The sequence below is a fragment of the Notothenia rossii genome, assembly GCF_949606895.1.
Source record: "Notothenia rossii genome assembly, chromosome: 12".
In the NCBI taxonomy this organism is placed as follows: domain Eukaryota; kingdom Metazoa; phylum Chordata; class Actinopteri; order Perciformes; family Nototheniidae; genus Notothenia; species Notothenia rossii.
In genome coordinates this window covers 8,444,408-8,471,893 of record NC_136911.1, presented here as the reverse complement: position 1 = coordinate 8,471,893, position 27,486 = coordinate 8,444,408, and the positions used below count along the sequence as shown (strand labels likewise).

Here is a 27,486-nt window from a genome sequence, read left to right as displayed (position 1 = left end):
GCTAAATTATAGATATGGAGAGCAAAATCAACTCAAGCTAGCATATATAACGTACTGTACAGTATATTGCCATTATGAGGTTCTCAATAAAGAGGCTTTCAGGTATTGATGGTTGGTTTCTCTCCAAGACAGTTTAAATTATTCATGTTGTGTGTATGTGCGATCAATGCCAGCTGCCTGACAGACACAGTCTTGGGTTTTATTGCATCTTTCAGATGCTGGGGTGACTCGGTCAAGATATTTGACAAAGCCATTCCACTCTCGGTCAGCTTTTTGCAATTTCCCCTGTCACGGTTCACAACGAACTGTCAGTTTTTCCAGGGCCATGACGCGACCAATACATTTTCCTTCAGCTCAAAGACCAATGTGTTATGTTATGGGGCATTCAGGTTTTCCTTGCGGAGCCAGTCTGAGTTTATAAAGTGAGGATCAGACTATAAGCTGGATATTCTGGGGTTGGAACGTCATTTATATTTTGCTGCTACCTGCTGCAGAGACCCCCGTCGTTCATCCTCTTAAGCTTCAAAGTCATGTCATGACTCACACAGGCAGATACTATGCAGAAAATCTCCTTCTTCCTCGATATAGATCTATGGACCTGAATTCTTTCAAGGCAAATGAGGAAGAAAGGAGTGAAAAGGAACAGGTCTGAAAGGAGCAAATGAAAGGAAGGTCCGTTTTGAAGGAATATTGCCTTTCTTTACTCCCTCCTCAAGCTGCAACCCCCCCTCAAAGGACATCTGTCCATCTCTGCGTACACCAAAGGAGCTGATTAATGGCCTGGCTAACCCAGCACTCAATGCTGAACCACACCACACCAATCTAATTACCCAGAGAAGAGCACACAGTCTCTAGCATCTTGCCCTCCTCTACTCCGTGCATTAGAATAAGGCAGCATTAAAATGGATGACAAATCTGGATTATGTTCAGCAAAAAAAGAAGGAAAGCAGAGTGGGGGAAAATGCCCAGGAAAGAAAAGGCAGCCTTTCATGAATAATAAAAAACGGTTTGCCTCAAACTGCAGTCGGGGAATGATAATGAAATAAATAATTAATTGATTACTATGCATCTGACGACGCACTGATATGATTTGTACGTGCCGCGAGGGGGCCGGAGCTTGTTGTAGCACCACGGACAGGCTTAATGAAAGAGGAATGAAGAATTTTACTCTTTTAATACCACTTATGATAATTGGGCTTCAGTTCAGAGCGCTCGGCACAAGTGCATCGCACTCATTCGCAAAACATAAATTATGCGGCAACCACAGAATTGGCTGCTTTTGAAATTAGAAATAAGAGGAGCCCCATTCAGTGTTTTGATCTGATTAGTATTGGGAAATCAACATGCCCATTAGAGCACATCCAGATTTTACAGCCAAATCAAATCCTCAATATGATCAATATTATAGCGGATGGTGGGGGGGTTCTAAAGTGGCAACAAATCATTGTGATCACTTGTCATTTCTGCTGACAGGGAAATGGAGGAGCCTTCAGTGCTGTTACCTTACTACACATATCTGACTGTGAACAATGGCTTTCCTTTCAGAGAGAAAAATACTTTAATACAACAGACTGTCCAACCGCTAGAGGAAGTGGTTAGGCAGGCTATGTTTCTTCCTGATCCACTCAGATGCATGCTGGGTTCCTCTGCAGGACAATATGGACCCGGCCAAACCCTCGTCCTTCACCACAGAGCCAAGAACGCACACACGGACACACACACACCAACTCATGAGAAAATGCTCTCAAGCCCACACACATACATGCTCAAACAGTGATTAAATTAGTGTGAAGGAGCAACAGGGGCCTTCAGGACAATATTTTCATTGCAATAATAAAGGAAAAGCTTGCTTATGGCCCTCCCCAAGCAAATATTTGGCTTTGGGTCAGCTCTATTATTCATCCCTTGAGGAATATGTGGGGGCCAAACTTTTCAGCAGTGAAGCAAAGACCGTTGAAAAAAAAACAGTCTGGGCATTTACAAGGCCTGGAGGCTTTCGGTTAATAAATCAAACATGCTCCGACTGCAGCAAGGTAGTGCTGTTCTGTCACTGGGGGGTTTCTTCTGTGAGTGGACTTGGGATATGTGACTTATCCCCATCTGGGGATGGAAGAACTAAATCCTTAATCTTTCCACATAAAGTTCCCCCGGTGGGTGATGATCGCTTCGTACAGATAAGCCGACAGACAGAAATATATGACAGAATCTGTTTTTGTGTGTGTGTGTGTGTGTGTGTGTGTGTGTGTGTGTGTGTGTGTGTGTCTGTGTGTGTGTGTGTGTGTGTGTGTGTGTGTGTGTGTGTGTGTGTGTGTGTGTGTGTGTGTGTGTGTGTGTGTGTGTGTGTGTGTGTGTGTGTGTGTGTGTGTGTGTGTGTGTGTGTGTGTGTGTGTGTTTGAGAGGCTGGGCAGGATGCCTGGACTAAATCCCAGCATCCCCTGAGGCGGCCACTGTTATCAAGGAAAGGGGAAGTTATCAGGTAGGACAGGAAGACAAAGGGAGAGAAAAGACACATATAGATAGGTAGACAGTGACAGAGAGAGTGGACACAGGCAATTTTTGTGAGGCGTGGACTCAACCACACGGAGGTCCATAAGGACGGCTGACATTCATCATTGAAATTGGCGGGTCTGGCAGAAGTGTTATGGAGACACTGCACCTTCAGAGACCGAAGGACAAACAGCGAAAACTCATTCTGTGTTCAAGCAGGCAGTAGTCTTTTCCAATACTCAATATATCCTCAGACTGTGACTCACCTCCAAAAAACTGTGGGCAGTTGGCAAATTGTTTTATGGCTTTAGATTTTTCCTACCTCTCCTCTGGAACCCAATGTCATTTTCTGTGATTTGAATCAAGTGCCCCAAATACAAATCTCTGTGACATGAGAAATAATATTGTACCTGTATCCACTCTTTGTTCGAGTCCTCTGCCGGAGTCCATGCATTTTCATAGTAGTTGAGTCTGGAGCGCTCTGGGGACCAGCTGGGGTTGTACTGCGACGAGGCCATGATTTGGTCCGATGTGATCTCTCCTGATTCCATCCCCAAAGGGTCGCTACAGTCAAAGTCTGAGGGGAATGAAAGAGGAAAACATGTGAATCCTGAGCACTGAAAGCACCAGAATGTACCCAGCATGAGCTTTCAGTGTCCCCTAGATTCAGAGCTCGTCTCTGGGGAGAAGGACACCACACGACAGGCACTCAGCGCTGCTTGCCGGAAAAAGAACTACACATCAGCGACGCCTCAGTAAATCCTTTCTGTTTCTCCCTCTTTAGTTTCTAATGGAGGACGAATGGAAGCGTTTCACATCAAGACGTAAAAATGTCTTCATAAAACATTCAGTGTGGGCTAAGATTACTCCAGTATTAGGCGTTAAAGTGACTTTCACTCCAGTTGTTTCTTCCACTGACTGGATCTGTTTCCCTCATCTCCCTATGGGCAGTTTATCTTTTTTGCACACACTGACTATTTTTCCCATCTCGGTCTCTTGGGGGAGTTTAGGTGTGCTTACATTTGTATTCTGGGGTCATATATTATACTCAATAGCTCAACCAACCATGGTAGGAGGTGGCTTTCCCTGTTTGTGTTGACATGGGGCAGCCGCTTTGGCTCCGGGACTAAAGACTCAGCTGGGTCAGCTTGGGGCCGGACTCTCTAACCCCTGGAGGTCAGACAAACTGACACCGCTGCTGCAACGGTTGAAACAAACGTTGACCTTTTGATCTGGGTAGGAGTCGTTTAGCGTCACTACAACGACAACAACACAGAGGCATGTGGAGACACACTTTCACACATTCATGTGGGCCATAATTATTTCCTTTGTTAATTTACTTATTTATCTTCTGATGGTGAAGTTGGTCTTTGCTTCTCTAAACGCAAGGCTTCTTCAGCCACATGGTGCATTGCCCTAAAACGCAGTCATGTGCCTGTGTGTACATGGCCCATACACACTCAGAGGGCACAGGACGAGGAGGTGCTATGTGGCTGCAGCCTGTGAGCTAACACAGATGGTCTCTCCATCTGCCATGATACAAACACACCTCCGTCTCCGGGTCAGCGTGTGCTTTACAGTGTCAACGCACATATGTACGTGCATGCTAACGCGCGCGAGTCTCAGTGTGATGCTTAGAACAATGTCTCGCACCTCTTCGCCCCCATCGTCAGCTGATGCTCATACTTGTCAAAGTTCTGCACTCAGACCCACATCACTTAGATAACTGGATGATGATCGACAAACACACAAAGAGATATTTTTTGAGTGCGGTATCTGATCATGTTGGTTACCGACCAAAGCAGGGCTGATAGCTGAGAAGATATAGCTGAGAAGATAGGAAGGGCTGCTGAATGGCTTGGGAGGGTGTTTGGAGGGAAGGGGTAAAACAGAAGACAAGGCTTCCTTTCATCACCTTATCACATCACATCAGCAGCTTTCTGCTTGAGTGTACCCTTCCCCTTGCTTTGCGGAGGCGAGAAAATCCACCCGTGTATTATGCATGAGGGGATTATGAATGATTCAAGTGGTACAATTCTGGAAGAGCGCAGACCCAGTTTGGATCTTGGAAACGTCTTGGTCGGTGATGTAAGACTAAGCAACTCATGTAAAGGGTATTTACTGATCACGGGTCAGATAGTTCACCCTGCATCTTAATGGTGAATGTGAAAAGTTGATTAGCGTAATCTGATATAAAATGTGTGATTAAAGAGAGTCAAGTTACTTGGAAGAAACTTGGGAGGAATTACATCATTGGTGTGTGTGTGTGTGTGTGTGTGTGTGTGTGTGTGTGTGTGTGTGTGTGTGTGTGTGTGTGTGTGTGTGTGTGTGTGTGTGTTTGTGTGTGTGCGTGTGTGTGTGTAAGTTAACTCAGCGCCTGTCTTCCCTCTGGCAAGACAAAATCCTTTTTGGAGACGATCAGTAGATTTTGTTGAAAGTTATCCATCTTTATTACTTTTCAAAGACTGGCTGTGTGTGTTTGAGGAGGTCTGGCCTCTGGACAGATTTATGACTGCTACCAGCGCTTGTCTTCCTTAATGAAATGTTTTGTTGGAGCATTTTGTAAAATGGGGTCGGGGGGTCGAGCCCAGGGATGACGATGCTGCATGTCAGAGCCCTAGGGATGTGTTCCGGGGATAGTTACTGGTGGGGAAGCTGCCATTTGCAGTCTGTCTGGGCTCACAGTGTGTAAACGTAGGCCTTGTAAACCCTGGGTGGTAGACTTGTACCCTACATTACCCAAATGAAGAAGCAGTAGGTGTTTATTTAATTAACTCCTCAGCTCTGTTAAACTTGTGGGAATTTATCATAATATGACCATGTGTGGCTTCAGTTGCAGACATCTGCTTCTTACTTTTAGTACTACTCCTCAGGGGGCAACTTTATTATCCTCTAATTCTTATGCAACTCAGTTTTAATCCGCTCTAACATAATGCAGATGGTCTTCTATTGAACACATCTTTCTGGATTGTGATTTATACACAGATCTGTAAAGTTTTCAGTGTTTTTATGCCAGCTTACCCTCTGGAACGGTTCTTTCGATGACAGTGAAGTTTGCCGAAAAGCCTTCCTTAGCGATGGCGCTGTCAGTGTTGATTGTTAGTGCCAGGATGCCTGTGTAGGAGATGATCCTGCCTGGGGTGTTCTGCCCACAGTATCTCCCAACATATGGACCGACTGGAGAAAGAAGAAGAGAAAAGCACAAACATTGTTACACTAGTTAAACTGGGGTTAACTCAATATTTGTTTGTGTGCCAAAGTCAGGTCACACATTGGTTTAACTACCAAGCCCCCCAAGGAAGTGTGAAAACTAGTGTGTCAGTGTGGTAATACACCGGCTGCATTTTTGTACCCGACCCCATAAAGACGCTTGAGAAAAGACTCCCAACATTCCTGCTTGCCACAAAAAGAGCAAAGCGGAAGAGAGACCTGTGGTGTGGGCAGGTCACGGTCTCTGTCTATTTGCTGGCTGTAAATACCGTCACCCTTTTTTTTCTCCGTCTTGAAGCGGACACAGCTTTGGCTGAGTGAGTTTTATAAAGGACACTGCGTCGAGACAATAGGGGAACATTAAAGGGAGCAATAAAAGCCCATGTTTCTCTGAGCAGACTGAGAAAAAGGAAGTGTGAGGGAAACGGGAGGTAGAAGGAGGAGGCAGAGAAATATGGAGAAAGAGCAAGAGAGCACAATGACCTTGCCCTATGCCTGTGATGTGTGCACATTTGTGAGTGTGTGTTCCAGTTGGTGTGTAGGGACCCGGAGCTTATCTGTGATTAGTAATGCTGTGATCAGTGGCGAGTGACAGTCCTGCCTCCCTGTGGCCTCCTGTCATCCAAAACATGCCACTCTCTCAGCTACATGAAAGGCAAAGGCCAGACCACGGGGACTCCAGGGGCAGAGGTGGGCAGGCTCCGATTAATCTTCCAGGCCTGGTGCATGTGCGTGAGAATCTATGTGTGCTTTTAAACCTGCAAAGGCCTGGGCTGAACATAAAAATGCCATCTCCCGGATTATCTGCATGACTCCACAGCGCTATGAAATATTAAAGAGCCTCGCTGTGAAGTCTGCATCCTGCCTGCCTCTCCATTCCTTAGGGAAGAGGGACGAAGGGAGTGGAAGTTGTTCCTCCACAGCACCTGTCCAGCGAGGTGTAATCCCAGTGCTTCACACAGGCCTGCACGGACATCTCCCATCGCGACGGCTAGCACGCCTCTAGCCCTAATGCACTATTGATCCACCAGGCACCACAGGAGCCACCTGGCAGAAGCCCACACACTATTTCTTCACATGGCCTATTTTTATACAAGGTTGTCTGTCACATTCAGAAACACTCGAAGGGTGTGATGCCACATCATTGCGAAGTGGTAGAGTCCATTTTCTGCCCTGAATAGTCTATTCAGCTCTGCAGTTGGAAAAAAGGGTCTTGTGCGTATTCTTTTTTGTCATTCATTCTACTGAGAAATAACTGAGGAATCGCTGAATCTTAATAAGTCGGAAGCACATAATGTTTCTATTTCACATCCCTTGAAGTACTTTTTGGTTAAAATATGTATTAAAAGGTGATAATAATGTGACATTTTCTCAGCTCTCCAAGCCTTTCACTAATCAACACAAATCTTGAAAATTAAACAAGTCCCACCTCAGGGAGAGAACACTAAATGAGCAGGAATACTTTGTGGAATCAAAAGTTCGACCAAGCACAGTTCAAATTTACCGAGATGTGAGCTGAGAGAATATTGAACTTCAAGTAAAATCACTTGAAAAGGTGCTGATTTTTACCCATCAACCTTATCACTTGGACCACTATAGCAGAGACTACTTCAGCCACTGATGGGTGAGAAAAGCTTTCATCTTGTTCACCCTGTGTTAAAATAGCCAGAAGAAAAACTAAAAACTTCAAGAGGTGAATTTTGCTCACTGAGTTCAAAGCCTCATCTCTGGCCATTTCGGAATTGCTTTGATCACTCCGTCTCTCACCTGTTGATTTTTAAGATGGTTTTGAGAACGCTATTTTATGGCAATATTTAATAGTTGTCTGAATCTTTTTGATTGCTGTGGGATTTCGCAAGGAGGAGATGTTGTATCTTGTTAACACCAAACATGGTTCAGTTCAAATTCTCCTTGTGGGAAAAACAAGGAAAAACAAGTCATTTCCCTACAAGATTGAATTTTCTTTTTTATACTTCAGAGAAGCAACCTAAATACCATGGCCTAGATTTTTACTGAACTCCCCAATGCACAATCAATGCAGCCTTTTACAGAAAAAGGAAATGTGTCAGGCTTGCGCAAACAGGAAGGGTTTTCGTTGAGGGATGACAAAGTGTTTCACTCATACCGACAAATACTTGGACTGGTGAAAAGTCTGGTTGAGGCGGTAAGTCCACTGGCACAGATAATACCACTATTTTGTGTAAAAGGGGTTTATTTCTTCTGAAAGAGCATTGAGACCCACCTTCTCCCCTTTCCATCACAGGAAAGCAGATTTCTAAGCAGTGGCTTTATATACTTTTGTTTTCAAATGTTGCTATAGGTTAAGAAATGAGAAAGCAAGTAACAGTATCAAAGAGTCACTTTTAGTTTTTATATTAACCAGACATTCTTGCTTACCTCCAGGGAATCCATCCCAGATCTCCAGTCTGTCATAGCGGCAGAAAACACCAGTAGGGGGCGTCGGGTCGGGCTCCAGCTCGAAACTCTCAAACTCCAGAATGATCTCAGACATCTTGGGGGCGAAGATCATGAAAGTGCAGTCCAGGTTGTTCGGATATTTCTCCGGGAAACCAGGTGACTTTATGACACCGCTGTTGGAGGTGAAGTTCCTGGAGCATTCGGGACCTGCAGGGAGGAAACCAGATGGGAAGTGAGAAGATGAGACGAACCATTGACAAAGGAAGGGGTGGGGATGATTCTTTTGAAAGACTGTTGGTTAAGTGATCTGTTTGGGGTTCCTTTGTGTGGTGGGTATTAAGGAACTCTGCCTCCCAGCTGTTCTATTGATTGAAGGACAGTTTACCGCCTAGAGGCTGGAGACCACCTTGATAGTTCTTCTATTCACCAGAGGTACATCTGGGTCTCTCAACCGTCCTCCATGTGGTTTTGTGCCTTTTTTTTGTTTCTTCATGGGCACCAACATCACTCTACTTTATCACTGTGTGTGTTAAATCTGGAACATCTGGACTGTGAGAGGAAACATCAGTAAAATAACTCAATCCTCAGAATCGGGGAGAGATGGATTAACAACTTTATATGTGCGAAAGCCTGTCACACACACCCTCATTAGCTCATGTCTGTGAGACATATGACACTCAGGCAAAACCTACAGTCAGTGATAAAAATAAAGGACAATGAGTGTTCATACATCAACACACAGATGGAATCTTGAATACAATTATAGACAAGGGAAAATATGTATTCACAAGGCTCCCCAGAGCCTTAACTGCCTTTTCAGTTGATGAGCCTTAACACATTCTCAATATTAGTCATTTCTCAGAGCACCATGAGCACAAGATTATGATTTAAGAATGACTGACATGCGATTTAAAAAATGACGCTTACAGCTGCAGGACATTTTTTAAGAGTGATAGGAAGAGATATTAAAACATATTTACTATGCACGCTCAAGCACTGGGCCAGATTGTAGCCAAGCCTGGCTTCACACGACCACACACACAACTCAGGAAAAAAACAGGACTCCTGTCATTCAGGGCAATTATTTAGAGCCATTAGTGGCAGAAATGTGCACAGGGTAATGTCATTTTCATGATAGTCTGACAGCCGGCGTGATGGGCGCAGATGGAGCCGATCGAAACCAAAATTGCAGGGAGTTCTGGCTAGATAGAGCCTCCGTGCTACAGTCATTGTAGCTTAAATAAATGTGGCAAACTGCTTTTTCCACTGTCACTCAAGCAGCTCGCTGGGCCTCTAATTCAGAACCATCAGTCCCACTTCAGCCTGTCCACCAATGGAGTGAGTGAAGGGGACTGAGAGCCATGTTGATTTTCTCTCCCCCCAAGTTGAAAGCCACGGCAAGCGGCATTTTGCCTCTAAGGAGAGCTGACATTTAGTGCTGCTGCTAAAGTGTGGCTTTCAAGAACAGTGGGCACCATTAATTTCACAGCTTCCCTTCGTATTTACCTCCGGAAAATTGAGAGCTTTTGTCCAGATAGAGCCGTTTGCCGAGATGAGAGGGTTGCTGGATGCTGCAGGTCTGCACAGTTTGGCGTATTTGTAGAGAAATGTCAGACAGTTTTGGGGGAAAAAACTGTAGATACTAGCCACTTCTTTGGAAAAAGGCGCCCATGAGTCCCTGTGTGCTGTAGACAGCTGCAGTAACCAAAGTGCAATTCAGGTCAGTTTGTTGAATTTCCTGTGGATATTGGCTCAAAACTCCACTCTCAATCTATTTCATCAGCCACCGTGACCCTTGTCTCAGCTCAGCAGTTCACCAGAACAGATTTAGTCTTTGGGAATGTTTCACTCAGAAAATCCAAACTGTAGCAAATTAAACACCATTTTTTGTCTGTATTTACTTATTTAAAAATGACACTTCTTTTTATATTTGTTACGACATTTTGTGTATGGATTTAATGGTACTTATTTCCAGCTAACTTACACTTTTTACCATCACCATTATATACTGAGTCTGTGCTTTTTCTTGAATTATCATGAATGAGGCGGACTCAAACTCCACTATTGTCAGCTTTTGTGTTGCGGAACATGTTTAGACCCCCTCAAGGAAAAGGACGGAGTGAAGACATCACAAATAAAACAGTCTGACGAGAGAAAACTGAGCGCTCTGGTCGGTCCCACCGGCGTGATAGTCATCCAACAGATCTCTTTTATCTACTGTCTCCACATGGGAGGGCTTCTGTCCCTGCCCCCCCCCCCCCCTCGCTACATCCAGGATGCTTTGTGCTGATGCGTCAGAGGCATTCAGTGATAGCAGTCACACTTTCCTGTGGCAGCGTCCTTATTTACAGTGCATGCATGCGTGCAGTCAAAGAGCTTCCGGAGAAAAGCTAATCTTGTTGTCAGCCACATGCTAACTATCACCATTGGTTGTTGGTGTGTTTCATGGCAGATGTATCGCCTCAATAGGAGGACACAGAAATGTGTTTGTAAATAATAATAGTTTTAACTCAAGTAAGGCTGCCATGCTTCAATTGTCCCATTTGATCTGAGATCTAACCGTGTGGCAACAGTTCACCCAGTATACTAACCACTGCTTACAAACAAACAGCTGAATTTACGACAGGAAGAGAGTAAAAAGAAGCAACCTTGAACGCACCCAACATTTACCGGCAACCTCCGACTAGGGGCTCAAACATTTAAAGCCGGCAGTAATGGATTCCTTTAACTCTCGTTTACATTGAGCATGTGGACGGGGGAGGAAACTAATGTCACTTTGACTCTCTCCCTGAGTGATGAGAGTTTGTTTAAAAGGACGATTTGTCGGAGAAAAATGATATTTAATGGAGATCTGATTTCAATCTTTGCAAGTGTTAGAGATCGATATAAATCTTAAATAAATAAGGCCTCAACGCGAAGGGAGCCTTTCGACTGTTATTCTCCCTGATGACTTGTCCGTTATGTTTCTATTAAGCTGTTGCTTTAAGTGCTGAAAGCAGACCGGAGACTGGGCGTTAATCATTAGAACCACATTGCGCCAAGGAACAGGCGTTAAGTGTGACAGCCACTTGCTATTTTCATTTTTAAATCTGTCTGTCTCTGTTGCTTTTCTCCATTTTGTTTCCATCCATTCATCTCCCACCCTCCTTCGTATGGTTTATTAGAGGCCAGAGCCATAGGGGCTGGAGGTGTTGTTCTTGGACTGCTTGGTAAATCACCAATGTTTATGTTCAATGTTGCTCTCCGGCTGATCATTAGCCCAGTTCACAGCCCCCCACCCCCTTTACTGCCCCCTCTGCTCTCGTACCCTCCCTCCCCTTCGCTCTGTCTTTATGCCACACGTACAGAGGGGTTAATTTTCGGTGGAGAATTAACTCTGTTTCAACACTAAATGAAACATTAACCTGAAGCCTGTGGAGTGTCAGTCATTGAAACAGATAGAAAGGCCGGTTTACATTTACCTACACACACTCCCTGAGGCAACACAATACTGACATGGCATTAAGCGGTGTGACGTTGCTTTGGGGGATGACGAAGTGCTAATGGGATGGGTCGGGGGGGTTGGCACAGTCCCCCTCTGGCTCCCCTTTAAAGAGATTTGTTGTCTTAGGTTTCCATGCGTGTGTGTGTGAGATGACAGTACGTCTCCATGCCAGATGTGACCTATGTCATCATGGCGTGCCATCCATGAAAGCAGAACGTGCCTCCTGTTAGGCCCCATCATTGAAAGTGTTTTCACAGGAGTGTGCAAACGCTAAAAGCGCCCGCATCCCAGTGACATGATAAATAAGGCAGTTCTGTGAAAATATGTTTTTTTTCGGTGTAAAGGCAACCGCTATGGGCCTCCGTCCAATACACTTAGTCACTCTGCTGAGTAATGGAGAGGGGACCGAGATGAGTTTGTGTGTGTGTATGTGAGGTGTGTGGGGGAGGGGGGGGGGGGCTACAACTGGCACTATCTCTGCTTCTGCACCCACTTCAATGGGCCCTCAGCCAGCATTGATGTGGCTCTAAGCTTACTGAGAGCTGTTAAAAGAGAACATATGTTGTGCATGTGTGCGCATGTGTACTTAAAAAGACGGATCTTTCCAGAAACACATGACGATTTTAAGTGCGATACTGTCTGATGAAAGGATAAACACAGTCTTTCAGTCTCCTACAAAAGGACCACGATAGTGGTGTATGGTGACCCCGACTCCTTTTGGTTACTGTGTTTCATAATGGCGGTTGTTTATCAAGTCCAGCCCAACTTTTTTATATTATTAAGGCCAACTCCCTCCCAAAAGACATAACAAACACAACCATGTTGCAAGTCTTTAATCTCCCTTTAACTCAAATATTCCTCACTCCCAGATTTATCCCTCTCCTCCCTATCTCCCTCTCCCCCGCCAACTCGCTCTACCCTTCTCTAGCCAGACTTCAGCCAATGGAGCGAGGCTGCCAATTTGCAGGCTATAAAATAAATTGCCCATGCTAATTAAGATGGTTGGATGGGAATGAGGAGTGGAGAGGGGTAGAGACTGATGTGGAAGCGGCCATAGAGAGCCGCAAAACAACCTGTTCTCTTCCAATTAGACACTTCGCAGGCTACTGTCGATGAAAACCAGGGCTGCAAACGCCAGCATGTTGAAGTGTGTGTGTGAGAGTGTATTTACATAGTTTATAGCTTAAGTGGGTAGACTTGCACATGTAAACATACTTGTATAAGTTGGCGTAGGCTCCCTGAGGGCAGTATGTGTTTACATACGTTTGCTTTGTGGGTATATTTATCTTCCATTTGACCTTTGCTTGTATGCAACAGCAGAAGAAAGGCAGTACCAGCCCCTGAGGTTGACTTCCAGTGATCTCCGCGCCTATATAATCACAATGATAAACAGCCTGCATTCTTTGCATTTCTCCTCATTGGCATGCACAAGTGCGAGCCTCCCATTCCTCCAGCCGTTATCAGAGCATCTGTGTATCATCATCAACGTTACATGTGTTAGCCAACACAATGTTTTCCCAGCTAATACCCTGCTTGTTGATAAGCTGTGCTAATCATCTAACTTTGAATCTCTCTTTCTGCATGGTTCTCTCTCTCACTCGCTCTCGTCAAAGGGGCTGTTAATTGATCTCAGAGCCCCGTTCTTGGCGGCAGCCAGCGCAGCAGTAGACAAAACACAAAGTAAACTCAAAGCATAACAAGGGTCTGGATCCACCAAGGGAGCAACGCACACCCATGGTGCTCCTCTCCGCCTGAGTTTAATCTACAGCAACACCTCTGAAGCCCTTTTTTCCGCCAGCCCTAAACTCCCTATTTGACTCAAAAAGCAAAAAAGTTCCTATATAGTGCCAAAAAAATAAGTCCATACTAATATCCATATTTCCTCATATCTCAGTGTCAATCCCTTACACAACTGGGTCATTCACACGCCTCATTTATAATCAGTGTTGGCTAATAGATGAGATTGGGAAATTCCATGTTTATCATGGGAAGAATAGAGTAGATTAACTGGCCTATGGAGGGCAATGAGGGAGTGTGTACAGATGAGTTTGCGTATGTCTGGGTGGAGTGGTGCTTTGATCTCGTAAATGGAGCCACACTCCACCAGCTGCTCTGCTGTGATGGTGACACGCACAAGCCCGGACACACAAACACGAGCACAACCACACACTAGTCCAGATTAAAAGGGAAGGGAGGACATTCATCATGTCTCAGAGATCACGGGGGGGCGTCCCATAGACTGCTGCTAAGGTTAATTAATGAAAGTGGAGTCTGTCGCACCTGTCTGCCTACAAGTCACTCTTCAGATATGTGCTGTCCTCCTCCTCCTCCGCATCCTCCTCTGCCTTCCAGTCCAAACAAAGGAAGGCAGCCAACCAACAGGAAATCCTTCCTCCTGGAGTGTTGTATTCTGATAAGATAGACATCCCCTGAGGATATCTGCGGTTTATCATACATGTCTCCCCCACTAAAATTACCCAGAGGACTTATTTACATTAAGGAAGGAACCTCAGACTGATTGGATACCACTGCAGGGAAAGCACTTCCTTCTGTGGCTTGAATTCACTTTCTCCACGACCAACTCATCAGTGGTTATAATTGCGGGTTTATACACTTGCTGTGGATTGCCATCTGATAATAAACCAACACTTGAAAATAACATTTGTTGACTCAATGCTTAGCTAATTATGCCCCTGCTTATTGTACAATAATTCACAGCAGATAAAAACTGCTACAATTATGGAACATATGGGACTGTGATTCATTAGTTTTTGAATGGAGCATATTGCTTGCCATATTGCGATTGCATAATTTGATGCTCTGGTGCCTTGACTGAATCACAAATAAACCATCAAACTACACACATTGAAATGACTTATGATGTGCATTGTCATCCCTTTGTCTCTATATTTTTTATGTAAGTAAGGTAATATTTCAAATAGTTGGATGAAGTGAAGCTGCAGCTGTGTTAGGCCACCCACCTGTCTTAAAGATCTCATATCGGATGGAGAAACCGGCTCCGTGCGTCTCGTAGTCAGACACAAACTTGATGAAAAGCTGGTTTCCGGAAGAGACGACCGGAGAGGGAGCGATCTTCCCGCAGTACTTCCCCACGAGTTGACCGCTCTCGTCCACACCATCCCGCACCTCCACATAATCATACCTGAAGGCAAGGGAAAGGGGAAACTGTTATTCACAATGATCTTTAGAAAACCATTTCCCTCAGGGTTAGTTTTCATTTAGTTCTGTTCTTGCTCCGTTCCTGTATATTGGATTTGTGCGAAATCCATTTATCACTGTTATTAGGCTCATGTTGTGCATGTATGAAGACACGCACACACACACACACACACACACATTGACATAAACACACAAAATGTCATACTCAGAGGACCCTATAAACAAGGAGCAACACAGCATATTGCGCAGGTAATGTAGCGGAAATAAAACACTGTGTACTAATGAGGTCTCAGGTTAAAACTCGGAGAACAGGTGGGCGGGATATGCTTTCATTATATCAACCTGGCACAAACACACACACTGCAGAGGTGGTGTGATCCTCCCAGCAGCACTGAGGTCAGGTTTACGTAATTGCTATGACTACGCTGAACAGTTGTCTTTCTCCTGTTAAACCGTGAGATAACACTCAGGGTGTGTGTGACGTGTGTGTGTGTGTGTGTGTGTGTGTGTGTGTGTGTGTGTGTGTGTGTGTGTGTGTGTGTGTGTGTGTGTGTGTGTGTGTGTGTGTGTGTGTGTGTGTGTGTGTGTGTGTGTGTGTGTGTGTGTGTGTGCCTCTTGAATGAGAGAAAATGGGAATTGAAAGTGATTATATCGTGGCCTTTGGCTTAGGCTGGTGCATAGCAAGAGAAGGTGTTAACGCTGTTCAACACACACCTACACAAACATCACAGTCAAATGGAATTTCAGACCCAGGGCTATTGAAGGGAGCAGCCGCTTAATAGAGTCGGAGTATAGGAGTAGATGAGGAAAACAGGTTTGAAATAGAACAGGGAACAGGAGCTATAAGACACACAGACACACACACACAAACACACACACACACACACACACACACACACACACACACACACACACACACACACACACACACACACACACACACACACACACACACACACACACACACACACACACACACACACACACACACACACACACACACACACACACACACACACACACACACACACACACACACGGAATCTGGCATGCGTAACCTAAGTGGGTAGAGAAGAAATTAGAGTGACTGGCCTATGAGGGTGGTCTTAACGGCCTCTAGCTTTCAGTTTTTATGTGGAGGGCACTTTAAGTTGTTTTCACACTGTTGCACTGTATATCTGGTGTGTAAGTTTGCATGATGGTTCCGATGATTTTCCATTCTGTGTTTTGACTGTGAGTGACGAGCTCCTAAAGCAGATTTGGCTTCAGGTTTCCACAGTTTCTTATTGGCCATAACGCACGTTCCTGCCAAGTTTTGTCAGCTCTGCAGGCCACTTATCAAGCAAATACTCCCGCCCAAACCCTGCTGCTCCTTGCTGTGGCTGTCCTCAGTCTTCATCAGCAACCAAGTGAAATAAATGCTATTCACACAGCGAATACAGCAATGAATTATAACGTGTGTAAGTGTAATACGCTGCAGGTGTGCGGGCATTTCTCCTCCTCCGTTCAGCAGAAAATATGTGCCTCCTGGGCAAAAGAGGCCTATTTCCATAGTTTAGCTTGAATCCAAAATTACTGTCAAAACATCACGTCTCCTTAGTGATTCTGAATTCACTTAATGCACAGGATTTCGCACAAAAAGGCCATTTACACTTTGAATGATAGCTCTGGGTGGGCCAAATCCCTCAGGTGGGGCCGTACTTGTATCCACACGCAACCTTTGCCACCTTTTTCAACAAAAATGGTTTCTTCGAATGGCTCTACTTTAAAAAAATATATTTGTAAAGCAAAAATCATGTTACCAGAGGTGATTCAGGGAAGGGGTTTCGGCTGGGGTTTTATACTTGATTGAAAAAGTAAGGAGTCAGCTATTGAGAAAAAAAGGACAGAGTGTAACTAATTGTAGAGCTGGACAGAAGTGGCACTTCTTGAAATGGTGTCCCCCGAGGTGGTGCACAGGATGGATGACTTCACTCTTCTTTCTGCTCGGACGGAGTGATCTGAGGTGATATGGAGCTGTCAACATGCATCAAGTGCCTCCTCATCTTCATCTTCGCTTTATAAGATTTTCAGTGACTCCGGGTTAAAGGCAATATATGTATATATATGTATGTATATATGTGGTAAGAAGGCTGCTGTCTGTCTATAAAACCAATGACTGGCATTTGCTCTCAAAACATTTTATAATTCATCCTACAGTCATTCTAGAATCAAATATTTCACCAAAAAGTGTCCCGAAAAGATCTGGTTTCGTGCACTTTGGCTCTTCATACGTCTTGAAATCTTTTGGTTGTTTGGCCTCCGTGTATTTCTCCATATTGGGATCTTAGTGGTCTTCTTTTCTCAAGCTGTTGCAACAGCCCGGCTCGGCTTACACAATTACCACCTTGTTTCAGGCACTCTATCAGCTGCAGCACAGTAAAAAAAAAATGTATTCCCCCCTGCACTTTGCGGTTAAATGGACAGGGAGTTACTCATTATTAAGGGCTCCGCTGAATAGGGCATTGGGTTTCTTTTTGCTGTTACAATGTCACCTGTGTAGTTTAGTGAGCAGGACTGATATTTTATGAATTGAAAGATACAAGACCAATCCTTTTGCAGTAATTTCTCCAATTTCTCAGCCTCCTGATTCCTCTCCTCACCATCTTTTTGGTTCCCAGCTCGCAGCAGAGAGCATCAATCTTTCTGTAGCCCTGTTCTGTTCTATCGGCAGACTTATAAATTCACCTCAGAGCCTCTGTTTCTGCAGCTATCCCCCCCCCCCACCTCGCTGCACCCAGCAACTGCCAAAAGCTCTGCACTGCCAGGCGCCTAAAAAATTGATGCTGAGATGCATCATTGAGTTGAAGAAGGAGAGAAGAGAACAGCAGAAGGAGCTGAGCAAGTGCTTCTGCAGTTTTGTTGCTTGTATAAATGTATGCATGACATATGTACAAACATACAGAACATGATGCATAATGTAGAGGATAGTATGATTTGAATTGTGTGCACATGGACAGATGGGCAGGCAACCAATGTTTTCATATAGCCTGTTTCACAATCTCCTTAGTCTATATCCAAACAAGACGGATACTCTTATCTTCTTTTATATTTGGACTCCTCACACCTCCAGAAAATCTGTTTATTGCATTTTTTCCCTGGCGCTTCATCAGCTCGGATTGCCCTCATAAAGGCAGCACAGTGGGAGAGAGGATGCACATAGAAGAGAGAATACGCCCTGGGGGTTCGCGCTGTGCTCTGTGCGCGGGGAAAGTGAGAAAGGGACCTCCTTCTCCAAAATCTATTTGTGCGTAAATAACTGTATGAGCCAGAGCTGGAGTGGTCCTGCGCCAGTGGGCCTGCACACTTAGCTCTGCTAACACAGATCCATCCAGGCCCTTATCATCTGGAAGACATTAAGGCAAATGCTTGATGGGGCAGTTTGAGCTCTGAAAAGGCTCTCCTGTTGCCCGCTGCGTAAAAGTAGCTCTAATCCAGTGCTCTAAACACCTGTGGGGATCGCTCCCAGGGTTGGAATCCTTAGGGAAGATGGGGGGCGGTTAACAACATCTATTTATGATCATAAAAGAAGAACATGGCCTACTTTTAAGCCCCATATGGTTCCACACAAGTGGGGTCTTCCTGACCTTCCAATTTAAATTCCATTTTCTTTTATCTTGTATCACTCCTGTTGTTGTTCTTTTTATTCCTCATGGCAGTACAATTCAGTTGAGCCATGCACCTATTTATCTGTCTAGGCTGCTTTGGGTCTGGGTGGGCCTGCAAGCATGCCACAACAAACACACATAAAATGACACACACACACACACACACACACACACACACACACACACACACACACACACACACACACACACACACACACACACACACACACACACACACACACACACACACACACACACACACACACACACACACACACACACACACACACACACACACACACACACACACACACTGTGAGCTGCCTACCACAGTGCTAATAGTGAAAATGGTTTGCCAATCCAGTTGGGAAATTAAAGAGAAAAAGGAGAGGGTTGGGTGGGTAAGGGGGGAGTGAATGTAATTCTCAACGACCTTCGCTTCACGGACTCAAATGTATTAGCCTGCCTTCTTTCTTCAGGCACAGAGAGAAAGCAATCCGCTAGTGTCAAACGAGAACATTAGCCCTCCTTGCAAAGCCAAAGAGAAGGCGACAAACCAGCGGCCTTACAATATAACGGTTATATTGCCTGAAGCTTTCCCATGGAAACAATCTGTCCTCCCTCTATAAATGTCTGCTTGATATGGTTCTATAAAGGCAATACAATCCGAGGCAATGGAATAACGCTATGACAGACTGGATAAGCCTTGTACAATTGGTTAGATTTCTTAATCAGACAATTTATAAGCTCAAGCATGCTGCGGAAACCCCCAGAACAAGAGCTCTTTCTTTGCCATTACTCCCTTTGGCTCAGCCGAGTATAGAACAAATGCCCTGCACTTTACTCTGGCATTTCTCTTTCTGCGGCTGTCACAGTATAACTTGCTATCGCACGAAAACATGTCACCTACAACATGTCAAAACATCCCTGGGTAACACAAGTGGGGAGGCCCAAACAACAGACTTGGGACAGCTCAGTGAGGCCCAGGGGGGTTAGCAGGAAAAGAGACTTTGTTGTCAGCTGTCAGAAAATTCCGGAGAACTCACGTGTTAACGAGCCACGGCTAACAAACCATCACTTGGGCCTTCGAAAAAACCTCCTTAATGTTTGTACAAGGGGCACGAGACAAGCTGATCCCTGGCTTACTTGTTCCTAGCCCGGAGGGGACATACTTCGTTGAAATCAAATGGTCTTTCTGTCTTTACTTTCCCTACCAGACTGCCTCCCTCGTGCATGTGACATTCATTAACCCACACTATAATAACATGTCCCCTCTTTCCTGTAATGAGCCCCGCATCAGCTCTCCTTGACAGACAAGGAAGTACGAAAAAATCCGAGCTGTAAACCAGGTGTATATTTTAATGTTCTCAGCTGAGAACATTAACCCTAATTGACTTGCTAACATTGAGAAGTGTATTGATGGTCAAATTGTAAAAACAGAACGTGACCGTGAAGCTGGAAAATAGATTTTCTTTTAAGTGATCACACTCTCTACTGATGTGTCTCCAATTTTGAATCTGCAGAAAATTATTGCAGAAGTTGAAGGCCTCAAATTTGGGCAACCCACCCAGCGGGACAAACCACCAACCAATCAGAGTTGATGGGTTTAGAAGTGGTTCCTCGTGGACGAGCGGAGAAGGGCATGATTGCTTCGCTCGCCGCCACGCTGCCACATGGATGGATTGAAGATAAAAAAGATGGATATTCCCCGCCCACACGGCCCAGCTGCACCCCTCCGACTGGCCTCTTTGGGTGTCAACCCCATACGGTTAAACTCAGCGCGCTCATATTTTTAGATGCCTGATTCTGATTCTGAGGCGGCCCCGGCCACATGTTTGTAAAGCATATTCGTTTTCCTGAACGGCAATTATCATTAGCATTGATGGATTTAGCATGCCTCCATCCATTAGCTTTCCTAATTACACTGTCGAGAGATCTGCTGTCGCCAACAATCAAATTAATGAATTTGGCTATTTAGACCCAATTATTGCATCCCCCCTTCCTTTGCAACATGCACAATAATCCTTTATTCGGAGGTATGAACGCAGACTGACATAGGGAGTATTCTGCCCCAAGGGGGGGATCCTTCTGTTCAGCACAGAGCAGGCTCACAGTGATCTGAACTGGACGAAGACGGGGAGTGAGGGGTGAGCAGCTAAAAACAATCAGGGGAATAAAACAGACTACAAAAGCGCTCATTGTTAGCAGGCCTTCTAAATCCCCCGTGCTCACCTCACATGCAAGGCCTGTTGCACTTTGAACCCTGGCGGAGCTGTAGTATGTTCAGCTGACTTGCTTTCTATTCCCATGGACGACTGTGACATGCCTACAGGGCTAAAGCAGAGCTGTGCATATTTTCAGTCATCCTGTTATGCACACTTTGACCTTCTTGCCTCATTAAAAGGGCCAAGCATGACAAATAGGTCACAATAACGAGATTATAGAAATGTGAAGTAGTTAAAACAAAAGAATACAGTTTCTGTTACAAAGTAATTTGTCTTACTTGGCCTTAAACTGCTTAATAGCATTACATTAAACACAATGAGCCACTAATTAACCCTAAAATGTATTATTAAATCAATAAATAGTTGTTGCACAGCAAGGCTATTTATATATATATTTTTTTTGTTATACTCCCATTCATGTTCAACTGTTTTTATGTTTCATAGTCCAAATAAAAAGTCATTAAATATGTGTTCATTTAAAAAAAGATATTTTTCTAAATATTATAATATTAAATAGGTGCTAACTATCAATGATAAAACATGATAAACTTTAAAGACGTATCAACAAAAAGAGTGTAAGAATTCAACATCTACTGTACAAATGTAGCTACCATTTAAATAATAAAAATGAGAAGCATCAATCTGATGTATGCAATTCAAGACTAAATGAAAGCTACAGTTGTGGACAGGGTTGAGAATATTAATCTAACCACATTCTTCCCCATCACACATCTTGTTATCATGAATACAGCAAGAATGAGTCAGTGCAATTAATTAGAAAACTGCCCATGGCAGAATGGAAATACACATTTAGCACTTTTCCCTGCTAAGTGAGCATCGGAAATGAAATTGCTCAGGATACAGCAGCGATCTGTATGCATCTAAGTGTGCAGATATGAATATTCACATGTGAATATATGCTTTTGCAAATGAACCCCCTTCGGTGGATTTCCAAGAAACACTTCATAGAAGTTAAGCAATAGAAAAACCTTATTATAGTCATTTATACACCCATATTCTGCAAAGGTTTAACACGTTAACACCACAAAGCCAGAAACTCTGTGATATGATTTACAAAGGACCAAGAAAAAAAAGCAGCACATTAGCATAAAAGTCTGAACAATTCTAGGAAAGAAGCATGCCAATAAGATACAAAGGATGAACAGTCCTGTGTGTTGCCTCAAAGAGGAAGAGAAAAAGAAAGGGAGGGAACAAGAAGCACTCCAAACCATTTCTGGGGCCATTACAGGAGGGAATGGATCCCATTTGTCCCACCTTGACATTTGAGAGGATCTCTGATTACACAAGAGAGGGGGGCAGGCAGAGGTGAGCGAAGAGAGAGTCCTCCACAGGGGTCTGTGGCCCGGCTCAGATGATACGCTGCCGTTACAACAATGAGAAGTCAAGGGTAAAAATAACAGGGGCACTGGGAGAAAGGGCTCGAAGTGGCACAGCAGGGTCGACACGTACACTGTCCTTTTTTACACTCACGGTCATCGCCCTATTCTTGTCGTCTACTCCCGCACATAGACACACACACACAACCTGCATGCAGGGAGGAAGTAATGGTCTATTTCATCTTAACCTATCCTAGAATGGAGATTCAGAGGCCCATAAACCTCATCGCAATGCATTATAGGCCTCTTTAGCAGGTGTCCAAAACAGGCCAGGAGTAAGGGTTTGTTATAATATTTTGTCTGGCACCTGCTTAAATCATTGCTTTACTTTACAATTGAATCTGTGTTTACAAAAGACCACCTGATTCAAAACTTTATTTTCATATGCACAACAGCTACAACGCATTCCAAGGCAGAATGCTCAATTGCTATCTGTAGCTGTCTCGAATAATCTATAACTATCAACTGGAGGCAACTTCCAGAAGAGACCAGGATCCTAACCCTAATCAAAGGATTCCGAAAGTAGTATCCCATTTATTCTAGGTATGTCCTAATAAAGGGGGTGCTTGTTAGGGGACGGACTATAACTGGATATCCTGCTCATGACTACAATGTGTAGGATGTATACTGTACATGACTGAGGACGGCATGCTGGAACCATGTGACAAGGAAAAACACGAGGAAATAGGAAATAATTGCAAAAACGTTGTGCTAGTGACCTACTGACCGTAACATGGGACTAAAATAAGCCAAGTGAGCGCTAAATAATTTCGCATTTGACAGGCTGATGTCAAAAAACAACAATATGCACTCCCCAAAATGGAGGGACATATAAAACTGCGAACATATATCTGTTTCTGATGCTTGTGAGAAGTGAGCAGTGCTCCCCGTAGGGTAATGAGCTGTGTGTGCAAGGAGCATGCCATATTCAAAGACGGCTATAGGAGCTGAGGAGGAGAGTAGTGGAGGGAGGGAGGGAAGGAGGGAGAGGAGGAGGAGGGGAGTTGAGACTGGGGTCAACGAAAGGTAAAGCCTTTGGGTGCTGCTCAAAATTCGCCTCTCCACAATGGGCAGGAAGGGAGAAAGAGTGGGGTGTGGGTGGGTTTAAAGGAAACCGACTGGCGAGGTGGAGATAAAGTACACATTTTAAGGCATGTAGAGTAACGGAACTGAAACAAAAGAGAGAAGTAGTGCGAAAATCTGATAGGGGTAGATGGCAAACAGGTGCCAATATTATTCCAAAAATGGTTCAGAGTTATAAAGCAAGCTTTCTTTCTATCTACGATTATTTTGAATGGCTCAGGCGCAGCTTCGAAGCTCGAGGGCAATGGTGGTAATAACTGCACTGGGAATTATTCAATTAAACGCCTCATCCGTCCCCTCTAGCGTCCTCTTTCTTTCCTCTGTCCTCCCTGTAGCCTGTGGAGGCGACGGGGGATTGGGGGGGAGGGGGGGGGGGGGGGGGGTCAGAGAGCAGTCTGGGATGGATGCCCGTGTGACCCGGTCATCTGGCTGGACACACAGTCACTTGGCTGTCATCAGGCCCCGAGAGAGCGTCATGGAGTATTTGGGATTGTTCGCTTAAGTATATGCAATGTGGACAATCAGCTACTTGACCTTCAACCAAACACAACCCTGAGACAAGACAAGCTATTTCTGATTCGTGATAGGAAAAAGGAAAAAGGATGGTGATAAAAACAAGTGTTTTTACAATGGGCACATTTTTGCTAGCATGGTCAGTTGATCAGTTGTTGACAGATTTGGGTGGTTTCCTTCGAATGTGGAACAGCCCTTGGATCCAATATCGACCATTTAAACAGACCTCCTTCATTTCATTCTGATGGCTGTATTGTTTTCACTGTGTGCAAATAACTTTAGATTTTCCACTGAGGCAGCACTTCCAAAGCCAAATAGGTCGTGCTATGAGGGCCACATGCCAAGAGGTGTAGCTCTTCCGTGGTGCCGAGCAGTGTAGCTGGATGCTTGCCAATGCAGAGCCGATCTAAGTGCTGATGGCCGGCCAGCCACTGCCAGAATTTGGAGGGCAAGGCGACTCTTCCATTTACTGGCCCTATTATCAAACAATGTTGCCAACTTGGAAGCAAGTCAGTCCAGAAGGTTCCTTTCCCTCTGTTTTTCGGTGAAATCCTCAGGGAGATGTCTAAGAATGCATTGAAGAGAGGCCTACTTGTCACTTATCTGTGTGTAGGCAGAGGTCAACCTGCAATGGCTTGACAGGCACCAGAGGTACAAGCAACTAATAACTCTTTCAGCACTACCCTGCTGTGATAATACCAGGGAAGGTTGCTTTGGGGCTGAATTTACAATCCTTTTTTACAATTACTGCCATGCAACAAAAGAAATAAAGCCGTGAGAAAAGAATAGATAAAGTGGCGGCTGCTATGAAAAAGAAAGACCACAACTAATGTTGGCAATTTAGCGAGGAGAGATCAAGCGAACAGCAAACAAAGCGCTGGATTGTGAGTGGCTCTAACTCAATCAGAGAGCAGTGGGGTACCGCCCCATCCATCACTGTCTGCTTGCCGCCCGGTCGAATCACGCCCTGTTGAGTGGTGGAGGAACACCATCGAGCCAACGGTCCGCTGTGCGCAAACACAGTGACCGAAAATGACCCCGGGGATCTGGGGCTAAGACAGGAGGGTCATTGGCTCTGCTTCCTACCTACCTACCCTCTTACCCACTGCAAACAAACTTTGCTTCACCAAGTGCCCCTCTGGGGATTTCCTTGATTGTTTGAATAAAGAACTTTGTGGTCGCCGTGGCCCCCCTCCCACCTGCCTCCCCTTGTGAATCTGTAAGCACTGTGGCGTTAGGGCAACAAACAGACCACGTAAGACCGCGGCCACATCAATCATACTCATGAGCCCCATTCAAGGTTAGACCACTGAAGGAAACATGTCTGACAAGCCTGGACACGCTGCATTAAAGTGTGCAGAACTCCCTCATCTATTCAACTAAACAACCTCTTCTCTTTCCTTTCTCCCCTGGGATGGGTGGATAAGTAAGACATTGGGAGGTACTGTTTTAACGTTATCCAGCCTTGACTACTCCACGGCCTCCCACGTATCATGCACTCAAAAATATTCCTCATTCATTCACAATCCTTATCCTTTCTTGTTGTTTTCCATGCAGCCTCATAAACTGAGAAATCAGCATTTGATGGAAGGAAAAAAGGCAAAAACCTGTTGCTAATTATATTATATGAGGCGGAGGAAGGGGGAGACAGTACTTATTGCCAACTGTCCTTTGGAAACAGAAACGCATAATTGAATCATAGCCTCTGTGTTTAATGCTTTTTCATTGGCGCTGGAAGGAAAATCAGTAAGAATTTTCTTATAATCAATAGATGAGTATCCAGATAGAGAGCTGAGATTACAAAATGTTGTCCTCTAATCATGAGACCCGCCATACGGCTCCTTTTCTCACAATCTGTTTTGGATAAAAGAAAGAAAAATACCATACGATTGACTTCTCTAAGCTGTGTGGGCCGCGGCTCTCTTCCACAAGAAACGTCCATATAGGGAAGCTTGTGTTGCTTTGGGCCTGGAAAAAAAGAATTCACCATCATTGTGCCAGAAACAGCTTAGTGACACTCAATCCCTGGCAAACGTGAGACGCTAACTCCAACACCGAGATGAGAAACAAAACAGGCAGACACGTGATAGCACATGATGCTTTTGTGCTGCCGCAGATATGTGACCGAGGCTTGAAATCCAGCGGGTTATTTATGAGCAGAGCACCGGCCTTGTCTCTTCTCTCTTTCTCTCTGTGCTTCCCTCCCTCCCTTGATCCTCCTTTTCTTACTCCTCAGCTCTGAAGTGGACCTCCCTCCCGCTGCGAGCTAGAGTGGCTCTCCTCCCGGTTGTGGTCAGGTTGCGCATGAATCAAAGTGGTGACAGAACAGTGGGGAGGATGGCAGATGCCACGGCCAGAAAGCTTTTCAATCAGGCTGCCCTTCCAAGCAGCAGCCAAGGTGAAACACTTTACCGGCGGATGAGAAAAAAAGACCCTCAACCCCTCGGTCACTCACGCACACATATTGCACCATGCAAGCTCACATGTGCACAGACCTACTTTAATCCTGCTCATTAGCCAGGGAGTCACCCTTTATGTATAAAAGAGATGAGAAGGAAGGAGAGTAATGTGAGTGAAGGTCAACGGCTTTCCGGTGCAACATCTCTGTCTGCTGTCCCGTCTCTTCTGCCCTCTGGTTAATTAACAAGGTATACACTTAACATTTATACGCAGCTTTAAATGGCTCACCTGCCTCCAAAGCCATAACGTTTCGCAGGTAGAAAAATGTAAAATGTGTTGCAAACAGAAATTGAAAATGCAAAGTGCTTGTCTCTTGAAGTTTTACCATGCTGACAAAATAAGGTTTGGTATAATTGTCGTGGAGTGCAAACAAGATATATTCAAAGTGGATTGCGATTTGATGCGCTGCTGTCAAGCTAGTCTTTCAAAGTAAACTGTTTCAATGTAATTTCAGGTGTAATTTGATTTCCATTGTTACGAACTGTCTATTGCTTCAGAAAGTACCAGGTGCATAATTTTCAGCTGCTTTTGTCAAACCTGGTAGTTAAGTGAAGCTGCGTCTCCCTACGCAATGCTTATTTTCCTGTGCCTATTTTGCAGCGCTGCTTTGAACTCCACCGGCATGGATTCTTCCCTGACATGTACTATGAAAAGAAGCACACATTGACAACCAAAATAAATGTTCGCTAACAGGCCATAACTATCTCCAACAATCCAGGTCACTCCAAAGCCCCGCACCCTCAGCCCCAGAGGTCACAGCACTTCCCTTCTTTAAAAGCCTCCACCGCTACAGGCCTGTTAAGAAAAGGCTCATGTTGCGTTCCTGCCTTATTTATTTTCCTCCATGACAACGGCTGATAAACGGTCACACAGAACCGCTTCTCCTTATTTGCCCACGGTCGCCTTGTAGAGGAGCGTGAGAGAGGAGGAGGTTTCAGATTAAGTTAGGAGTTACTGCTCTTTCCTTAGCCAGCTTTGAAGCTTGCACCATGCTTTTCAGGTGGCAGGGTAACAGGAGAATTAGGGAAAGTGGCCGAGAGTATCTTTCCCCAAAAGCCCCTTCTGTCCTCCACTCTCACTTCCTAGAGACAGGTGGCACTCTTTGTTGGACTCTATGACCATATGAGTGGGATTCCACATAACAAAGAGAGAGCCAACTTTAGATCCAGCGTAGGGTTATACCCCTGCTCCCCCTTCCCAAGCTGCTGTTAGTCATATCAGGCTTGGTCAGGAATGCCAGGAGGGGCAGGATGTCTATTGTAGAGGGTGCACAGCAGAGAATGTTTGCCTTCCCAGCAGGCCAAGCAGCTCCACAGGGGCAGCTCAGTGAGATTGGTGTGGAAGGGGCAGAAGGACTACAATTAAAGGAGGGGAAATAGTGC

The 27,486-nt window shown here is 44.9% G+C and overlaps 1 protein-coding gene across 3 annotated transcripts in view; it reads right to left on the bottom strand.

The window, feature by feature from the left end:
* nrp1a (neuropilin 1a) overlaps positions 1-27,486 on the bottom strand; it is a 185,233-nt gene that overhangs the window by 21,758 nt on the left and 135,989 nt on the right. For all 3 annotated transcript variants that reach the window (XM_079662070.1, XM_079662069.1, XM_079662071.1), the window contains 4 exons: positions 14,581-14,762; positions 8,095-8,322; positions 5,509-5,664; positions 2,898-3,064 (listed from right to left, as the gene is read on the bottom strand). In XM_079662070.1, the coding sequence (XP_079518196.1) occupies positions 2,898-3,064; positions 5,509-5,664; positions 8,095-8,322; positions 14,581-14,762 (733 nt within the window). The remainder of the gene's footprint in view (positions 1-2,897; positions 3,065-5,508; positions 5,665-8,094; positions 8,323-14,580; positions 14,763-27,486) is intronic.